The following is a 20,220-nucleotide window of genomic DNA, read 5'->3' on the forward strand; positions in this document are numbered from 1 at the left end:
ATCTAGTATTGAGCTGAGTTTTTATTTGAAAATTGAATTAATAGTCAGGATTTTTTTTATTTTTTATTTTTTATTTCTCTTATCTAACAATTTTTACTCGCTTATTTCTTTTTCCGATCTGTCTTTATTTTATTGGAGTTAGAAAATCTTTCTTTTTTTTCACACACTAAAATCACCGGCAATGGATCCACCTCATAACCCGTGGTGGTTTAAACCCCCATTAGAGAAAATAATTTCAAAAAAAATTAAAAAAATTACTTGAGTTACTAATTATCCCTATTAAATTTAAAAAAAAATAACCCCATAAACTTATAATCCCAATTAATTTAAGGATAAAGATCCTCTCATGATATGATCATATCTGAGCTTTGAAGAATCTTTTAACATTTATACATTATTATTTATGTATGGTCAAAGTTTACTTAATTATTATATTCTCATTTATTTACCACTAATCATATAAAATATATTTGCTCAAATAAAAGATCAAATCAGGAGAAAACCTTATCCAAAATTTAAATTTAACTTTGAAAAAATAAAAATTCACGCTTTAATTAAAAATAAAAGAGACAATCGCTCAATGGCGGATCTAGAAAAATAATTTACGGGGGGCTAAATTAGATAATAGTAAAATATAAAAAACTAAGATTTTGAATATATAAAATATTTGCTAATACATTTATAATTATTCTCTATGCATTTTCATATTTTAAAAATGTTATGCAATAGACTCATTATCAATATTATTAAATTTATTGTTTCCTATCTAAGTAACCAAACTATCATTTATTCTATCCGATTCCAAAGATGATTCATCATGAGTTTCATTATTGAAAACATTCGCTTTACTATTATTATAGAAACTGGAAGAATTAATACTATTTTTTAGAATAGAAAATATTTTGGGTGGTGGGTTATCATTATTTTTAATTAAGATATAGATTTTTATAATTCTTAAAAGTTAAAGTTTAAATTTTATGGGGTTTATAATTTATAGTGACTATTTTAATAAATTTAATGGGGCTAATTAAAAAGCTAAAATATTTTTCTCTTTTATTTTTAAAATTTTTTTTGGCCAGTGGGGGCTCAAGTCCCCACTGGTCACAAGCTGCATCCGCCCCTGCAATCGCTCACATGGGTGTTTTATAAGTGAATTAGAAATAGCACACCCAAAACAAAGATAAATGGATGAAAATACTGCATACTTTATTCATATTGAAGTTGCCTTTTTTAGGCATTACATGAACATGAACAAACTTAAGAAAATAATAAGAGCCATTATCCACCAAATACTGCAGCAACTCTCCAGTAAGAATAACCTAAAGACAAGGTAAACATAATTTTGCAAATAACACTACTAAACTTCCAAAAGACTAGGACCACAAAAAAACACTTTATTGACACAATTAAGGAATTTTCAACAGGTTTTACTATTATTTAATTTAAGCCCATTAAATTTATTAAAATAATCTTTACAAACTCACTAACCTATAAAATTTTAGTTTTTATATTTTATCACTATGTAATTTAACCTCTGATAAATTGTTTTCATGAAGCCGCCACTAAGTGCGTCACTCTTTCGAACCTTTTAGTCGTCGTAAAGAGCTAGAGTAAGTTTTGCAGAATTAGGGCATGCGAGAGCTCATTGTAAATGTAGAAAATTCTTATCTCCTAGACCTTCTTAATTCTCTTTTATCATGATAATATATATGCTTTTATATAAAATTTATTTACTTATAAAAAGAATTTTAAAAAGCGGCTCCACGCATCGCTATCATGATTCGGTATATCTTTTATAAAGCTGAACGCTTGCAGCTTTCAAACAGAAATAATAATTTTGATGACCTTTTTTCCGGGTATAAAAGGAAAAAGAAAAAAGAAAGTAATCAGCGGTTGCATATGTGGAAGGCATCAACTCACAATGGACAACAAATCTAAGTAACCCAAATCAATGAATTTTGAAATTTACGCCACCATGTCACTTTTCTGGACTAAAACATTGCGCTAATAGAGCATCATTCTATTAATTATGTCGTCATCACTGACATGGAGTCTATATCCATATTTGGAGCAGATCAAGAATAGTCCTCTTTAAAATATCTTTAATTTTATACATATTAAGAATTTAAGATATATCAATAATGTAATTTATTAAAATTAAATATTTAAAAACTTTAATATTTTATTTTTATATATAGACCCGACCTCATATTTTTTTTCTCTCCTCTTTTTTTTATTTCCCATTGCACTCTCTTTCTATCTTCTCTTCTCTTGGTTTTTTAATCCATCACTTTGGTTTGATTTTTTTTCTCAATCACAAAAAATTATTTACTCTCTCAAGATTTGATATGTTGTCATATTTTTATAATTTTTTGAATTTTGTTTTCTACAGTTAATTTTAGTTTTACCCCTCATAAATGAATATACATGAATTAGATTAGTCAGCCAAAATGTAGAAAGAAGGAAGAACAGGGAATCAACTTCTTTTTGAAGCCCTGCAACCACCTTTTAAATTTAAAGGAATTGTGAGCAGTTGCCTCCTTCGGAAAAATTGCCAGCCCATAAAAAAAATTATAAAAGTAAAACAATATACTAAATCTTTTATGCTTTCAAACATTTAGCGAGATGAATTCAGAGAGAGAAATGGCTCATAAAAGAATAAAACGGAGAATGAGGGATCAAATATTTTTAATATTTATCTTAAATAAATTTTATCATCAATTTATCTTAAATAAATCGAATATTAATTGAGTATAAATTAAGAATATTTTTTTAAGAGACTTGACTTGCTCCATCTTTATTATAGGATTGATAATCATTATTTGATTTTTTTTCAAAATTTGTGCGACTACTTAAAAGGAAAATAAAGCAACATAGTTAGTGGAGCATGAAAACGAATACCGCTGTCACATAAAATGCCACGATTATGCTGCTAAGTAAAAGTCAAAATTGATTTCCTCCCTCCTCCCTCCTACATTTGAAAGCACACATTTCATTCTAACGTAGATATCTAAGAGATTGATTAAAAGTCCATACCGTATGTGTTGGAGGAGCATGATTCCCACCAATAATGGAGTAGGTATGGCCGTATGGGCACGTTCGGTCAACGTCTTCTCTTCAGTTTTTAACATAGCCAACGTACACATGTAAAGATCTGTAAATATCAACAGACATTAAGTGAATTATTATATTTTAAGTTTTTGAAAAATAAATATTTTTCCAACAAAAATCTAAAATATAAGTGTAAATTATGAAATGGGATGGGTGTAAAAATTTTGTTAAAAGAAAATCTCATTTAATTGTTTAATTGAATTTTCATTTAAAATAAGAAATGAACTAATTTGTTAATTATTTAAGTAATTTTAACTAAAAAGGGGGGTTTATTAGGAATTTTGAGGAGTGTCAAAAGTCGTATGGTGGAATTTGTTTTTCTATTTGAAATTTGGATTTTTTGGATTAGTTTAGATTATACATAGTACTCTCTTAGTTCTGTATAAGAGAGTAATAAGGATAGAAATAGTGTAAAAAAGAGTCCTTATTACTATTTCTATCCATTTAAAAGTGATAAATTAAATGGGGGTATGAAACCGTACCAGTGACATATATACTATAGAGTTCTCATTGAACGACTCTCTATAACTCTTCAATATTGAAATGTTAATCAGTTAATTATGTTCTGTCAATAACAATTCAATCACGAGTATGGCGACATGAAAAGTAATTGACTTAATATATGTCACTGGTACGGTCGCTGTCTCAATAAATTAATTGACTAATCCAATCTAAGAAAGAGAAGAGGCCCTCGAGGCATAGAAATAGTAATAAGGATAAGGGTAGTCATGGTGCACTGTTGTAGGTGGCCCTTGTCCTGGAGGCACATTGTTATTGTACTTAAAAGGAGGCGGAGGAGGAGTGCCCCAAGAAGGAGAAGACCCCGATGGCCGCTCAGATGTCCGAGGAGGTAGCGGTGGCGGAGGCGGAGATGACGTTGGCGATGGTGGTGGAGGCGAATGGTAATAAGATTGTGGGGGTGAGTAGTGAGTCGGTGGTGGTGCCACTGGTGTATCAGACTCTTCTGGTGACGGTGGTGGGGGTGAACAAATAACAGGACAGGTAGCACAGTCACTTATACATAACAAACCCGCTGCAGGACCTGCCGTTTGGTCCTCGGCTGCAACTCCTTTGAGCATCATCGTCATCATCTCCATGAGCAGAACAAACCATTCTCGCCGTCGAAATGTAACACTCTTGACGTGATGATGATCCATCTTGATCAGTGTTGCAGTTGCATAAGCTTGGAAAGATTGATCTGGCTTTTGAATTTGTAAAATGTGACTCAAAAGCTAGCAATACTTATCTCTTGTTACGTGACAATAAATATATGGATGGATGCGTGTGTATGGAATAATTAAACTAATACTATAGAGCTCACTAAAGAGTAAATTACTTTTCATGTCGAAATGACAATAAATTACTTTTCATATATTACTTTTCACTAAAGAGTTGATATTCACTAAAAAGTAAATTATTTAAAGCTAATCCGTGTGTATGGCAAAATCTCATGGTAAGCATAATTGGAAATGGACTAAATGGATTAGATTCAAATTTAATTCTAAAATCTTGATTAGACTAAGAAATTATGAATATATATGGGTTAATATAATTGGTAAGCATAATTGGGAACTGATGTGAAAAAAATATATATGTAATTATGAATTAAAGGTTAATAATATAAAAGAAATTATAATTATGAAATAAAAATTAATAATATATAGATATAGTATATATAAATTTTAAATGAGGTATAATAAATTTTTATTTTATGAGTGGAAGATATATTAATATAATTTTTAAGATATAACAGTTAAATGCGTAAGTGTAAAATAAAAAACATCACACTCATATTTCGTATATTACTTTTCACTCAAGAGTTGATATTCACTAAAGAGTAAATTATTTAAAGCTAATCCGTGTGTATGGCAAAATTTCATGGTAAGCATAATTGGAAATACACTAAATGGATTAGATTCAAATTTAATTCTAAAATCTTGATTAGACTAAGAAGATATATTTCGTTCATTTATCAAAATCTTCTCTTTTATTTAATAATTCAAAAATATTTATTTATTTGCTATTAGTCAATTAATTTATTCTTAAGTACTTATTTACTTATATGTGAATTTATGACATCTTATTTTATTTTTATTTTTATTGATATTTTATTTTAAAATACTCAGTTAATAGTATATATATTAACAAAATTATTATCAAGAAGCATGCTATTCATTGGTTGGTTATGTTATAAAATATTTTTAAAATAATTGATGTATGGTTAATTTAATATTTAGGTAGCTTTAATCATTTATCTTATAGGCAATAATATATCTCATATATATAACAGTGTAAAATTTAAATAATTTAAATTTGTTTGTTATAATTATAACTACCAATTACTAATTTATTATATATATATATATATATTTTAGTTAGTTGTATTTTAAAATTAATTTTAATTTTCCTCATTAAATATCTACGAATAACTTCATTCAATTTTAATTTAATAGAGTCCAATCCTCTCTTGTACAGAACTAAGAGAGTACTATGTATAATCTAGACTAATCCAATCTAATTTGATTAGGAATTTATTTAATGTGTCTTAATGTTTACCACTTGAGACAACGACCGTACCAGTGACATATATTATAATACTTATAACATCATTGAGCAACAGTTGTGATAATATCAGACTAATTAGAGAACTCGCAACACAGAGTACACAACTTGGAACATAAACACACAAACAAGAGTTCTTGTGAATTCAACCCCCTTTTTGGATCAATTACACAAAAATTTCCATGATGGCTAAAAAAATATAAAGATGAGATTATGTGGAGTAAACATCTATAGGTGAGTTTTGGGTTAGGTATGAAAAATAAATTATAAAGTAGGGATATTTTTTACATTAACTTAATTTAGATTTCTCCATTCATTAAAAAGTTAAAAATTTGACTTATTTTATTAAGTCAAAATTATCTAAAAAATCTCATTAAGTTATAAAAACAAACACCTAAAATTAATTTAATTAATTAAGTTAAGTTACTTTAAGTCATTAAGTTAAAAAACAAACTGCCACCTTAATTTTTTTTTCTTTTTGGGAAGGAAATTTCTGTTGAACATGTGAAAAGTGAAAACAATGGGAGACACAATTGTACTTTTTTAGACAAAATCTCATGGTAAGCCACACACCCGTAGTAAAATACTATGTAATGAAAAAAAAAATGATTTTAAACACTTTATATAAGTTGCAAACTGGAATCAGATATTGGAATTTATATTTCAGGATTTCGATTGAACGACTCTCTATAACTCTTCAATATTGAAATGTTTATCGGTTAATTATGTTATGTCAATACCAATTCAATCACAAGTATGGCGACATGAAAAATAATAAAACAATCACAATTGACGATTAATATTTGCTTTCAATATTATTTCTGGGGGAACCATTATTTTGCTTGATGAAGGAGATGAATTTATTGGTCAACTCCAAAGCATTTGTACATGTAGGGTTTCTCAAATAAAAGACATGCTTCTCATCGAGATGCTCAACGAGCTCCACTCTCCCTTTCCATCCACTTTTCTTCAACTCCTCGTAGTAATTTTTCCCAGCGGGACACAAGTAGTCTCTCTCAGCCACAAATATCAAAACCCTCTCACCCCCAAGCCTAGCCAGATCCTCTGCGGGCGGTTTCATCCTAGGATCCTGCGGCCCATCATTACTTGCACACATGTACAACCACATCTCATCGTCCTCCGTACCGCCAAAAAATGGGTGTACCATCGTCACCCCAACCAAGTTCACACCGGGTAGCCCGATTGATCCGACCCGGAGCGCCAGAGTGTGTGCGATGTTCCCTCCTGCACTGTCCCCACCAATGAAAACTCTCCCAAGATCAGCATGATGATTCAACCATGGGTCAGGTCCGTTTCCGCTAACATGGGACGCCACCCACTTGAGTGCAGCCCACGAGTCTTCGTAACAAGCGGGTATGGGTCGATCCGGGAAGAGTCCGTACTCCACGGATACGACTATGGCATTCGCTTGAGAAGAAACGGTGTTACAGAAATCATGATAGGGCTTGGCAAAGGCGGAGAACGTGCAGAACCCACCGCCATGCATGTAGAGTAAGAGAGGGAACTTTTGTTTATCAGGGTTTGTTACTTTAGGAATGAAAATACGGGCGGATACCGTTGGTTGAGATGAAATAACAACATCTTTGGATCGGACGCCGCTGATGGGGTCATCGAACGGTGGAATTTTGATGGAGGGGGGTCGGAAGAACTCGAGGCGGCCGTCATTGTAAACCCGGAAAAATGGGAACTCTTTGATAATTGCTTTAGGGCTTGAACTTGATGCCATTATAGAATACTGAGTAAAACAATAAGTAAAAATAATAAAGAAAAGAAAAAGGAGTGGTCCCACGCACTATTTTGAAACTGGCATAACGTTTTATAATTTTATTGAGAATTGGATTCACGTGACGTGAAGTGACATGCACGTGAGTCACATATCGAGAACCAGCTTTCTGCACTCTTCAGTCTTCACACAGCCCACCTAACTCCATCTGAATCCCACTAGAATACTTTCGAGATATTACATCTAATTAATAAATTTGAGATATTTGCAAGTGAATTTAATATCATTATTAGTTATATGGTAATTTATTAAAATAAATATACGCATATTATCATTTCATTGATTTATTATATAAATCATCTTAAAAGATTTAACTTATTACGATTAAGACAGAGTTTATTGGTGGAGTAAAATATCAATTTTTTTTCTTTTCTCTTCTTTGTATTTTTTAGTTTATATTTCTTGAATCTCAATTTAATCTATTTATGTCGAAAATTATTTTTTGGTTATTAATATTTTACTCTCGGTTATTGAATGCGTTTGGTTTTTCACAATTTTGATAAATTAAAATGCATTTGAACGGCATTTTATGAAAAGCCAAATGCATTTTATTGAAAAGCCAAGTGCAGAAACCACCGCCATGCCTGTACTTTTGGCTTTTCATAATTGTAATTACGCACTGAATCCAAATCTTCCCCTTCCCCCGCGCGCCCACCCGCCAAAAGGTCAATTTTTTCCTCTTAACGTATTAATCTTTAAAAATCATTCGTGGATTTGATATATAGGTGACGTCTTCGTCGTCTAGCATGCATCAAACCAAACTTACCTTTGCAACAAGCAACGGATAAGTCAAAAACAAACAAACAAACAATAATAATAATAATAATAATAATTAATAAAGACCCCAATATAATTAATCAATATAAGAAGAATCCAATATGATAAAGAAAAGATTAGCATTAACCTATTTTATACCATCCATTTTACGTCTCTAATTAGAGTATAGATATAGAAAGTGATTGACGACCTAAAATATGTGTATATGCATATAACACTTATATAACTAAAAATAATGCTAAATTGGAGGACATAAGGTTTGGCCGTTCATGTGGGGCAAAACAAAATAATTGTTTTCAGCTTTCCTTCATAATTTTTAGAAAACAAGGGCAATTTATTTTTGCTAAAGACTAAAAGTACAACAATAATTACTGCAACCAAAGGTGTTTTTTTTTTTTTTAATTTTATGGTTTTAAAAAATAAAAAAATAAAAATACAAACACACCTTAAAATTATTTGAGAATTACTTAACGAAGACTGTGGAGCATGTTGAACTCCATATTAAATGTCCGACGAAGGAATCTCTATATAGACAAAATATGAAATTGAATAAGAAACTAAGTAAATACAATTACTTCACAAATCTTGGCAATTCATTATCATCTAATCTTCAATTTTTTTTTTTTTTAAAGTTTTCAACTTTTGTTGCTGCTGAGACCGAGATGACTTACACACAAAACGGGAGCTACAAATATACGAGTACAATTCATTAAGTCCATGCATTATTGATAAAATGAACCAGTTTCTCAATGAGTGGTCCAACTTTCTCGCTGTCTGGTCTAAACATGTGAAAGCAATGATCTTCGCCTGAAGTCTCATAAAATTCCACGTGACCGTCCCATTCACTTTTAGCCAAAGTCTCGTAATACGCCACGCCTCTATTTCTCAGCCCATCTTTCTCTGCCACGCAAACCAGCACCCTATCCCCAGCCATATTCTTCAAATTCGGATCCGCTGCCGGATTCAACTTCGGGTCATCATCGGATCCGGAACTGCCCGGACACAAGTACTTGTACATTTCATCCGGCTCTTTAGCTCCAAAGAATGGGTGCACATTAAGCAGCCCATGGATTTTGATGCTAGCTAATTTAGTAGCGCCAGCTTGGACTGCCACGTAGTGTGCTATGTTGGCTCCGGCACTTTCACCCGCCAGGAAAACCCGCCCAAGATCCGTGTGATCGTTAAGCCATGGTTCGGGCCCCAGCCCATTAGAGTGGGCCGCAACCCACTGTAGCCCGGCCCATGAGTCATCGTATGCAATTGGCAGAGGGTGCTCTGGGGCTAACCTGTAGTCAACGGAAATGGCGATGATGTTGGCTTGGGAGACAAGTGAAGTGAGAAAATGCTTGCTCATAACGCCGAAGGCCGATCCCAAGCAAAATGCTCCACCATGGTAGTGAACTAGAAGGGGGAGCTTTTGATCTGAGCCGTTGATCTTGGGCAGGAAAATACGAGCCTTGACCCCGGTTTCCGGTGAGATCATTACATCTTTGGATTGGACTCCGGTGGTTGGGTCAAGGCCTGCGTCAACAGATTGGAACACCCTGTACCTCTCCACACGCCCATCTTTGTAAACCTTGAAGTAGGGTGGGAAATCATGGGTTATTTCACTCTCGCCAGGATCCATCACTAAATTCAAATGGGTGATTAGAAAGAAAAGAGGACTTTGTTTTGTTTTGTTTTGGTTGTGTAATACGCAAAGCCATTAAATTATGAAGCTAGAAAAGTGACAAAATTTCTAGTTGATAGAGTAGGTAAAGTCAATAAATAAATTTGATGCGTTGTATATTTTGGTTGCTGTTCCATTTTAGTTAATGAATTATTTGTTTCATCACTCATGCATGAATGACAATGGCATGTGATGTCCCTCGTCAGTCATGCTACTTGGTAAACATGCATCAATGACAACGGCATATGTATGTCCCTCGTCCTTTATAAAGACTGACGTTAACTTATAAGCAAATAATCTCCCACCGATATGGATTGCCTACCACCTTTATTTATTGTACTTAGTTCGACCCCAGACTGGAAAAAAATCTAGTATCAACAGTTGACGCTAGAAAAAAAATCTATGTTTTCTTTTACGGCTTGATGTTTTGCATCCTTGAGTGAACTGCCTAAAAACTCAAGTTTTCTTCTTATTCACCTCGAAGCAGGGCTTCTGTCAACACAGTTGTTGATAACAATAATGCAACAAAAGTCACATCAATCATCAATTTCGCTACAGCAATTCACTTTTAACTTAAACATGTCTTCCTAGACATAAGTATTCTTAAAATTCACTAAATGCCAGCAAGACTAAGAAGGAGAGGCTCTCATTCTAAAGGGCTGGGAAATATCCTTCCCTAGACGAACTTTGTAGCAAGAAAGTGTGAAAAATAAACACTCGAGTCGGGAAAAGCAAAAGTTTGCAGACAATAAGGGATTTCAATGTAAATATCTAGGAAAGTGGAAAATACACCTGAAGCCAGCCAAAAGCGTATAACTTGGCAACCCTAGCTTCGTTGGGAGAATAAAATTACACTGTCCAAGAAACTTTGCTACACAGACATGCTTTGCCTTGAAAAGTTAAGTATTGCGACCACCACAGTGGTCACCAGGTTTTTCTTAAAACTATTGGCACTTAAATCTTCTAAATTGACAAAGATTACATTTTTCATACAAAAACATACTATGTGAGGCTGAACTAGCTTAAGAAAGCCTATATATTAGAGCTAGGATGAAAGTTCGTAATATGAATTTCTAAGCGAGATCAAACAGCTGCATGTTGACGTTTTGATAAGTCTTGAACTAATGATTTATTTTATAAGTTCAGAATAACATATTAAAGTGTCCTTAAGAACATGCAGAATTAGGTTGTTTGACCTCACTAAAAACTATAGGCTCAATGGAAAAAAAAAAAAATAGATCCAAGAAATGAAGAGAACTTGCGCAATTAGAAGATATGAGATGCCAGATAAACAAAAATCACCTTTCACCAAAGATGATGCCAAAAACCTCATATTACCTAACACAGGAAAATTTGGCATAGAATTTATTGTGCAAATTTTATTGTATACACAAGCATACAAATCTATTGTCGTATAGATTTATGGTGACGTGTGTTGATCTATTACATAAAAATAATTTTTTATTGGAACTTATTTCTATTACAATTTTCTGGACTTGATTATATCCTTTAACATTAACATGGAATCAATTTATTATATTCTTAAAAAAGTTTTCAACTTTATTGCTGCTGAGACTGAGATATCTCGCACAAAACAAGAGCTACAACTATTGAGTACAATTCATAACTCTATGCGTTACTGATAAAATGAACCATTTTCTCAATGAACGGCCCAACTTTCTCACTGTCTGGAGTAAACATGTGAAAGCAATGATCTTCACCTGAAGTCTCATAAAATTCCACGTTACCGCCCCATTCACTTTTGGCCAAAGTCTCGTAATACGCCACGCCTCTATTTCTCAGCCCATCTTTCTCTGCCACGCAAACCAGCACCCTATCCCCAGCCATATTCTTCAAATTCGGATCCACTGCGGGATTCAATTTCGGGTCATCATCGGATCCGGAACTACCCGGACACATGTACTTGTACAATTCATGCGGCTCTTTAACTCCAAAGAATGGGTGCACAATAAGCAGCCCATCAATTTTGATGCTAGCTAATTTAGTAGCGCCAGCTTGGACTGCCACGTAGTGTGCTATGTTGGCTCCGGCACTATCTCCCCCCAGAAAAACCCGCCCAAGATCGGCGTGTTCGTTAAGCCATGGTTCGGGCCCGAGTCCATTAGAGTGGGCCGCAACCCATTGTAGCCCGGCCCATGAGTCATCGTATGCAATTGGTAGAGGGTGCTCTGGGGCTAACCTGTAGTCAACGGAAATGGCGATGATGTTGGCTTGGGAGACAAGTGAGGTGAGAAAATTGTTGAACATAACGCCAAAGGCTGATCCCAAGCAAAATGCTCCACCATGGTAGTGAACTAGAAGGGGGAGCTTTTGATCTGGGCCGTTGATCTTGGGCAGAAAAATACGGGCCTTGACGCCGGTTTCCGGTGAGATCATTACATCTTTGGATTGGACGCCGGTGGTTGAGTCAAGGCCCGCGTCAACACATGGGAAGGCCCTGTACCTCTCTACACGCCCGTCTTTGTAAACCTTGAAGTAGGGTGGGAAATCATGGGCAATTTCACTCTCGCTTGAAACCATCACTAAATTCGAGTGTGTGATTAGAAAGAAAAGAGGACCTCTTTTTTAAGCTTTTAGTTGCTTTGATTGTGTAATACTTAAAGCAATTAAATTATGAAGGTAGAAGAAGTGACAAAATTTATAGATGATAAAGAATAGATCAAGTCAATAAATCTGCTGAGTAATACATTTTGACCGCTAGCTTGGTAAGTGAAAGAATGGGTGCACAATTTCCCACCGATAGGGATGGCCCTGTAGATTATTCAAAGGTTTGATTAATTTTCCAATAACCAATCTTGGTCTGAAATTAATTAAATCTTGGTAGTGCACAAGAGGGACCGGTGGTTTTGAGACCTCTATTTAAATAACTAAAGACAATTTAATTTATTTTAGCGTGCATCAACAATTTCATTGACCATCTTTATTATGTATTTAAGACGAGGAGTAATAGTTGTTCATTCCACAAATAATTTAATATTTGAATATCCTTTTTAATCAAACTTTTTTTATTTTTAATTAAAAATAAAATTTTTCAATTTATCTCTTAAATTTATGAAAATATCAATTTACTTTCCTTTACTATTAAAAAATAAAAAAAATTATTTATTAATGGACCCTCCATCTATCGTAATGTTTTGAAATATAAATGAAGGCAAATTGTTGTTTTCGTAATCTAGAGATTAAATTGAAGATTGTCATTTTAGGTTGTAGTTAAATGGAAATTTTTATCTATTACAATCTATAGATATATATAATACTTTGTTAGAATTTTTACTTTTTCTTTTTTACAATTTATTAAACAAAGATCTAGCTAGCTTTTTCACATTTTATTCAATATGTCCCCGCCATAAAATTATTTACATCAATTTCATGGTGGAAGAGAATTATATTTCATCGAATATTCCTACTTCTGAACTTTTATTCACTCCTCGTCCATTGATAATTAACCAGTAAATAAATAAATTATCATCATGGCTTATTCAATATAAAAATATAAGAATATATATGCTAGATTTTTTAATAAATTAATTTGTATTCTATCCACACCAAAAAAAAAATTCCAAATAAACGTAGAATCAAAACTCTCACAAAAATGATTGTCTACACCAATCATTCTTTTATTTTCGACATGAAAAAGTGATTGATGCGGTTTAAGCTATATATTCACATATAACAAGTAGCATATATAATAAAAGGCCACTCATTGGCAACAGTTTCAAGCATAAGAACTTAGTAATAAAACGGAAAAAAAAAATTAAATCACTTGGTACTCTTAATAAAATTAACCAGTTTTTGCAAAAACGGTCCAACATTTTTACTTTTGGGATTGAACATATGAAAGCAATGGTCTTCCCCTAACGTCTGATAAAATTCAGCTTTGCCGTGCCACTCACTTTTCTTCAGAGTCTCGTAATAATACACGCCCCTATTCCTTAGGCCATCTTTCTCCGCCACGCAAACCAAAACCCTATCCGATCTCATCATCTTTAGATTCGGGTCCAAGGCCGGGTTCAGTATCGGGTCTTCCTCGAACCCGGCGCTTGTGGGACACATATAGGCATACATCTCATCTAGCTTTTGTTCCCCGAAAAATGGGTGCACCATGAGGGTGCCAACGATGTTCAAGCTACACATGTATTTAGCGCCAACTTGGACTGCCACGTAGTGGGCAATGTTTGCCCCGGCACTCTCACCCGCCAAAAATACCCGTCCAAAATCCGCATGCCTGTTAAGCAACGGTTCGGGCCCTTGCCCGTATGAATGCGAGGCAACCCATTCTAGCCCGGCCCATGAGTCTTCGTGTGCAATTGGTAAGTGGTGTTCCGGGGCCAGCCTGTAGTCAATAGTGATGGCCACAATGTTGGCTTTGACAACCAAAGATGTGAGAAAACGTTTGAATGGCATGTCCAATGCTGATCCAAGGCAGAACCCTCCACCGTGGTAGTGTATGAGGAGGGGAAGCCTTTGATGTGGGCCGTCGATTTTCGGGACGAAGATACGGGCTTTTACGCCCGTTTCGGGCGAGACAACCACGTCCTTGGACTGGACTCCAGTGTCCGGGTCCAGGCCCGGCAGAGCAGGCTCCATGGTTGTGCACCTCTCGATGGCGCCATCTTTGTAAACTTTGAAGAAAGGAAAATCATGGATTACCTCATTGTTGCTCGAATCCATTTTGCAGGAAAGTGTCAAGCGAAAGAGAAATTGTGAATGTCTTTAACAATTAATAAACGTAACGTGTTATAAAGAAATAGACAATATTTGCAAGCTAAATATCTGCTTGTTTGGTGGGAAAATTGGCAAGAGGTGGCACAATTTATGGACACAATTGTTTTTATGACCGGGTTGTGAGGCTCATCCACAGCTGGTCCAGGCTACCATACACATAAATACTCAACTATATTGATACTTGTGACAAGAACGAAAATTAAAGGCCATTTCAAATAATATAAAATAATACGTGCACCCACGAATATCTATTAATTATCCGAACCAAGAAGTAAAACGTTAACGTTCAGTTTCATTGATAGATGAAATCAACCATTTTCTTCACCAAGGGCTTAACCTTCTCAGTATTGGGATCACTAAACATATGAAAGCAATGGTCCCCATCAAGAGTCTCGTACAATTCTACTCTGCCACCCCACTCACTTTTAGCCAAAGTCTCATAATAAGCCCCGCCTCTATCTCTGAGCTCATCGTTCTCGGCCACACACACCAACAATCGCTTGCAAGCCATTTTCTTCAAGTTCGGATCCACTTCTGGGTTCAAATTCGGGTCATCATCCAAATCGCTACTTGGACATACATACTTGTACAGTGCATCATGCTGCTTGACTCCAAAGAATGGGTGCACTGCAAGTACCCCAGTAATTTTCAACCCAGCCAAGCCGGTACTGCCAGCTCGGACCGCCACGTGGTGAGCTATATTCGCCCCGGCACTCTCGCCCTCCAAGCAAAACCGCCCCAGGTCGGCATATTTGTTGAGCCAAGGTTCGGGGCCTGACCCGTTGGAGTGGGTAGCAACCCACTGCAGCGCGGCCCATGAGTCATCATAAGCAATTGGGAGAGGATGCTCTGGGGCAAGCCTATAATCAATGGATACGGCAATGATATTACCATGGGACACAAGCGAATTGAGATAATTAGTTCCATTTGTATCAAAGGCCGAGGCTATGCTAAAAGCTCCGCCATGGTAGTGAACCAGGAGTGGAAGCTTTTGGGGTGGGCCGTCGATTTTTGGAATGAAAATACGGGCCTTAACGCTGGTCTCCGGCGAGACCACGACGTCTTTGGATTGGACTCCGGTTGCTGTGTCTAGGCCTGGGGGAACGTAAACTGTATTAAGATACCTCTCTATGGTGCCATCTTTGTAAACTTTGAAGTAGGGTGGGAAATCATGGGTAACTTGTTTAGTGTTTGAAGCCATTGAAGAAGATTTGGGGATGATGGATGAGTGACAAGGAGTTGATGGTGATGTTGGTTATCCAAAACAATTGGGACCTTAACATGTGAAGGCAATAATGAACTAGAACTCTAGAAGTCACTGAGCTTTTTCTTATTTCTAATTAGGGATGGTAAAATTTAAATTTATATCAATAATGGATTTGGTAACTTGCACTCTAAATATTACTTTGAACCTTCTATTATTCTGAATATTCATACATTAATTACTAAAGAAAATTTTTTTTACTTTATACACTATTGAAAATTTGAAAAATATCCTTACTTAAACTATATAAGTTACTTAACTTTATTTACTTAAAACACTAATAAATTTATTGAGCACACTAAATTTAAAGATTTAACATATACTTACAATAATATATTTGAGTCAAGTTGTAAAAAAAAGCATTTAATATTTGTTGATTTATGTTCAGTATTCAATTTTGCACCAAAAATAACTAGAAATAGGACCATAATAAAAAAAATATTTGATAAATACTACAAAAAAATTGAAAAAGAAAAAGGAGTAGAAGACGAAGCAACGAAGAATATGAAGAAGAAGGGCCAAACCCCAAAAAAAGAAAAAGAAAATAGAAACTTTTTTCATTTTTTTAAATAAAAATATATCACATATTTTATAGTCAAAAAATTTTTCAAAGTTGATTTCCTCATTGTTCATCTAAATATTAATTAAGATGCTGGAGATAAAAGTTTTACGATTTAAAGTATGAGAATTATAAATTGAACAATGAGTATGCTATATGGGTGTTCAAAGTAATATTGATTTATAATAAATCATCCTTAATAGTGATCCAAATGATTGGTGTTTTTGTAATACAGATTTTTATTAAAATTTGAATGTTCAGAATAACTTTTAGAGTGCAAATAGCCTTACTCATTAATAATTTTATATTGGAATCTGCATATGTAGATCCACGTAATACTCATGTAAATTTTGGGTAATTAAAAACACATGTTGTGCTAGCTATTAAAAAAGTGGTGAAATTTGTCTCTTATTTTATCTCAACAACCCAACTGATTGATTTTATACCAATATTCATTTTGTCCTTGTAGAAAATTACTTAAAAAGGATATATAATTTTTTAAATACACCCACAAGATAAATTAATTATTATCTAACAATAAATAGTTTTAAGCTCGATTCTATAATTTGCTTCTGATTGTGTAAGTTATTTCCATTACATTATCTCTAAAAAACTGTTTCTAGATTAGCGCGGCTAGTATAGAGTGAAGAGTGCCTACTATGTGGCCCTTCATTTGAAACTCAAGGACTTGCATTCAAGTTTCAATACTAAGTGCATGTTTGGGTTAGCTTAATTAACCTCTTTTTTTACTTTTAAAATTAAAAAAATGTCTTTTGGGAGAAGCCACAATTTCTAGCTTTTCCCAAAAGACTTTTTAAGAAGCTATTTTCTCACTTATTACACTTTTCATAATTCTTAAATTAACAAATGAACAAAAAAATATTACATCCATATCCAAACTCTTAAACCATATTTCTTACGTATTTTTCTTGTTTTGCCTTTTCATTGTTCAACCAAAACAACAACAGAAGGAGCACAATCACCACACCAATCTTCTTTCAAGTAATAATTTTTTTTTGTAATCTCATGCTTTGATTTGCATCTTATTTTTTATTTTTTAATGTGTATATATATATATGCGGAAATCTCATACATTATACGAAAAACTCATACTTTGATTCATTGTCCATTTGATTATACTTTATTTAATTATTTTTTGAAGTAAATTTATAAAGTTGACTTGGAACGAAGAATAATGTTTTGCGAATTGGTGGAATATGGAGTAGAAGTTAAATTGCCGAATTATATTAAAATAATTTTGTATTGCTAGGGAACTTATGCTTAGATAAACTTAAGCTAGTTATTTTTGTTCTTCTTTTTTTATAAAGAAAAACGGTACATTAATTTGTAAAAGTTTAACTAGATTGATCAAATAATTATTTTGTTTGTCATTGATTTTTAAATTTGATAAGTATTTGTTAGACTCAAATATTTAAGGGTATTAATGACTTTATAATTATTAAAATGTCTTTTTTAGATGGTCATCCAAACACTTAAAAAAGAGCTTCTCATTAAAAAAAAAAAAGATCTTTTACTATAGTCATCCAAACAACAAAAATAAGCTAGAGTTTTTACTTATATTTTACTTTTAAGTAGAAGCAAAAGCAAAAGCTAACCCAAATAGACCCTAAAATTGGGCGGTGGAAGTGTTTTTGGAATTTGTCCTTACCATCCAAGATTAAAATCTTTTATTGGAGATCCTTTTCCAATATTCTACCCACTAATTCAAATTTGCATAAAAGGAAAATTTCAGTTGCTCTTTCATGCCCTTGTTGTGGGTTTACTTATGAGGATCAATATCATGCTTTGATGGGGGTGTAAACAAGCAAAAAAGGTATGGAAGCTCACGAGGTTTTATTCCTGCCTAAAGCTTACAATGCCTATGGAGTTTTCTAATTTGTCCATTCATATATCATCTATATTAACAAAAGATGAGTTTGAAGAATGGGAAGTTTTGTGTTGATCAATTTGGCTAGCTAGGAATCATATTATTTATAGTAAAGCTATTAGTGAGCCTTAAGCAATTGTTGTCCGAGCTGCGAATGCAATGAATCCATTTAGAGTAGACACTTTGTAACGTGGAACCAGCAAGAGCATTAAACCCAATACTCCCAGGCTGTGTTGGCAAAGTCCTCCCCTTTTCATGGTACAAAGTCAACATTGATGCAGCTGTTAGTTCTAAGGAAGATCGTGCTGGTATTGGAGTATTAGTCCGTAATTTGGAAGGCGAAGTTATGGAAGCCTCTATTTGCAAGGTGATCTTTTCTGAAGATATAGAGTTTGTAAAAGCTGTCACTGTGAAAAAAGGAATTCAGTTGGTGATGGACATTGAGTTGGCTCCAGCTATAATTAAGTATGATTGTCTCAACGTCATTAATCTTATTAGTAACAAAATGCACAACAGATGTTAAATGGGGTGGTTAATCTCCGACATTCAAGAAGTCTTATCTTCTTCTGAGAATTCTTTCCAAGTGAATTTTGCTCCACGGTCCTGTAATAAAGTTGCATGTCATCTAGCTAAATTAGCTCTATGTAATTCTGAAGGTGGTTGGAATTTTTTACCTTCACATGTATTTGTAGCTTGTGAATAACTTGTTACGATTGTTGACCTCGATTCTAGAGGGGTGAGTATCTGAAAAAGGCACTCCGACGCCTAAATTGGTGTTTGGTTAAGATTAAAGAAAGAAGAAAAATGGAAAAAATGAGTTTCTCTCTCTAGATATGAACAATATTTTTTTTGGAGGACAAAAACCTCATATTCTCTTAGAGATGAGTCTTTATTTATAGATGATGAGTGATGTGGATTTAGGGTTTTGTTTTGAACCCTCAATCTAATGACATGTGTCAGCCATCATTTCTGTACACGTGGAGGTGAATATGATCTAGGGAATTATTACAGCCCTGTATGTTTCCTTACTCGTATGACCTTTGGACGCGATTTCCTTAGGCTAATGGATTGAAGAATTAATTCCCCCCTCTTGCCATTTTTATAAACTCCAGAAAATTTTTTTCCTTAGATGTTATTCCCCCAAAATAACTTGGATGTTATTTATCCTAAAATAGCTTGGGTGTTTTTTATCCCGGAATAACTTTTGTTATCTAATAAGATGGACACGTAGTATGGTTAGGTGTCTTTTGGAATACGGCACCTACAAATTCCATTGAGAAAGTTTGGCTAGAGGAAGCTCCAACTGAGATTGATGCTTATGTCTGTAAAGATAAATCAATGTAATTGTTTTCTATTAATAAACTTTTAATTTAAAAAAAAAAATTGTTTCTGATTCATGGGCTTGGCTGCAATGGGTTGCTTCGGGATTAAGGCTGGAACCAGGGTTAAACAAGAAAGCAGATCTCGGGCGGGTATCGAGCCAACACAGCAAGAATAGGTGGCACCCCACATGAATCCCTATGAGCCAACATGAGTTTTTTAATGGGAGTAATACATATTTGACATTTTTATTGAATGAGATATATGAGATATATTGAGATTCCAACTGTCAAATCCAAGTAATATGCCTTCTTGAGAACTTTTGTTTTGAACTCTCATATTTTTTTTTCCTCCCATTTTCAGCTCAGTGCTCATCCATCTCTTCTTCCTCAATGTATCAATTAAGTTATAATTGCATCAATTTGATAATTGCATTTTTTTTAAAAAAAAATGAAACGTAATAGAAATAAATTACAAAATTAGACACAAATTACAGAATCGAGCTTAAAGCTATTTATTA

General features: G+C 33.9%; 6 protein-coding genes across 6 annotated transcripts; all 6 read right to left on the minus strand.

Moving 5' to 3' along the window:
- Nucleotides 1-3,782: 3,782 nt before the first annotated feature.
- Nucleotides 3,783-4,268, minus strand: LOC127899117 (leucine-rich repeat extensin-like protein 5). Its single transcript, XM_052432091.1, has one exon. It carries the CDS (start codon nucleotides 4,266-4,268, stop codon nucleotides 3,783-3,785), a length of 486 nt encoding a protein of 161 aa, XP_052288051.1.
- A 2,047-nt stretch (nucleotides 4,269-6,315) lies between these two features.
- On the minus strand, nucleotides 6,316-7,568 carry LOC102620258 (2-hydroxyisoflavanone dehydratase-like). Its single transcript, XM_052431859.1, has one exon. The coding sequence runs from the start codon at nucleotides 7,418-7,420 to the stop codon at nucleotides 6,470-6,472; it is 951 nt and encodes a 316-aa protein (XP_052287819.1). The 5' UTR covers nucleotides 7,421-7,568; the 3' UTR covers nucleotides 6,316-6,469.
- Nucleotides 7,569-8,781: 1,213 nt separating this feature from the next.
- Nucleotides 8,782-9,975, minus strand: LOC102606962 (probable carboxylesterase 5). The gene has a single exon (XM_006480063.4). The coding sequence runs from the start codon at nucleotides 9,879-9,881 to the stop codon at nucleotides 8,964-8,966; it is 918 nt and encodes a 305-aa protein (XP_006480126.2). The 5' UTR covers nucleotides 9,882-9,975; the 3' UTR covers nucleotides 8,782-8,963.
- A 1,453-nt stretch (nucleotides 9,976-11,428) lies between these two features.
- LOC102607253 (probable carboxylesterase 5) lies at nucleotides 11,429-12,583 on the minus strand. Its single transcript, XM_006480064.4, has one exon. It carries the CDS (start codon nucleotides 12,462-12,464, stop codon nucleotides 11,553-11,555), a length of 912 nt encoding a protein of 303 aa, XP_006480127.2. The 5' UTR covers nucleotides 12,465-12,583; the 3' UTR covers nucleotides 11,429-11,552.
- A 1,108-nt stretch (nucleotides 12,584-13,691) lies between these two features.
- Nucleotides 13,692-14,679, minus strand: LOC102607548 (2-hydroxyisoflavanone dehydratase-like). The gene has a single exon (XM_006480065.4). It carries the CDS (start codon nucleotides 14,613-14,615, stop codon nucleotides 13,704-13,706), a length of 912 nt encoding a protein of 303 aa, XP_006480128.2. The 5' UTR covers nucleotides 14,616-14,679; the 3' UTR covers nucleotides 13,692-13,703.
- A 206-nt stretch (nucleotides 14,680-14,885) lies between these two features.
- LOC102607846 (probable carboxylesterase 2) lies at nucleotides 14,886-15,979 on the minus strand. Its single transcript, XM_006480066.4, has one exon. The coding sequence runs from the start codon at nucleotides 15,868-15,870 to the stop codon at nucleotides 14,962-14,964; it is 909 nt and encodes a 302-aa protein (XP_006480129.2). The 5' UTR covers nucleotides 15,871-15,979; the 3' UTR covers nucleotides 14,886-14,961.
- Nucleotides 15,980-20,220: the final 4,241 nt, after the last annotated feature.

This window comes from Citrus sinensis, chromosome 8, assembly GCF_022201045.2.
Source record: "Citrus sinensis cultivar Valencia sweet orange chromosome 8, DVS_A1.0, whole genome shotgun sequence".
Classification (NCBI taxonomy): domain Eukaryota; kingdom Viridiplantae; phylum Streptophyta; class Magnoliopsida; order Sapindales; family Rutaceae; genus Citrus; species Citrus sinensis.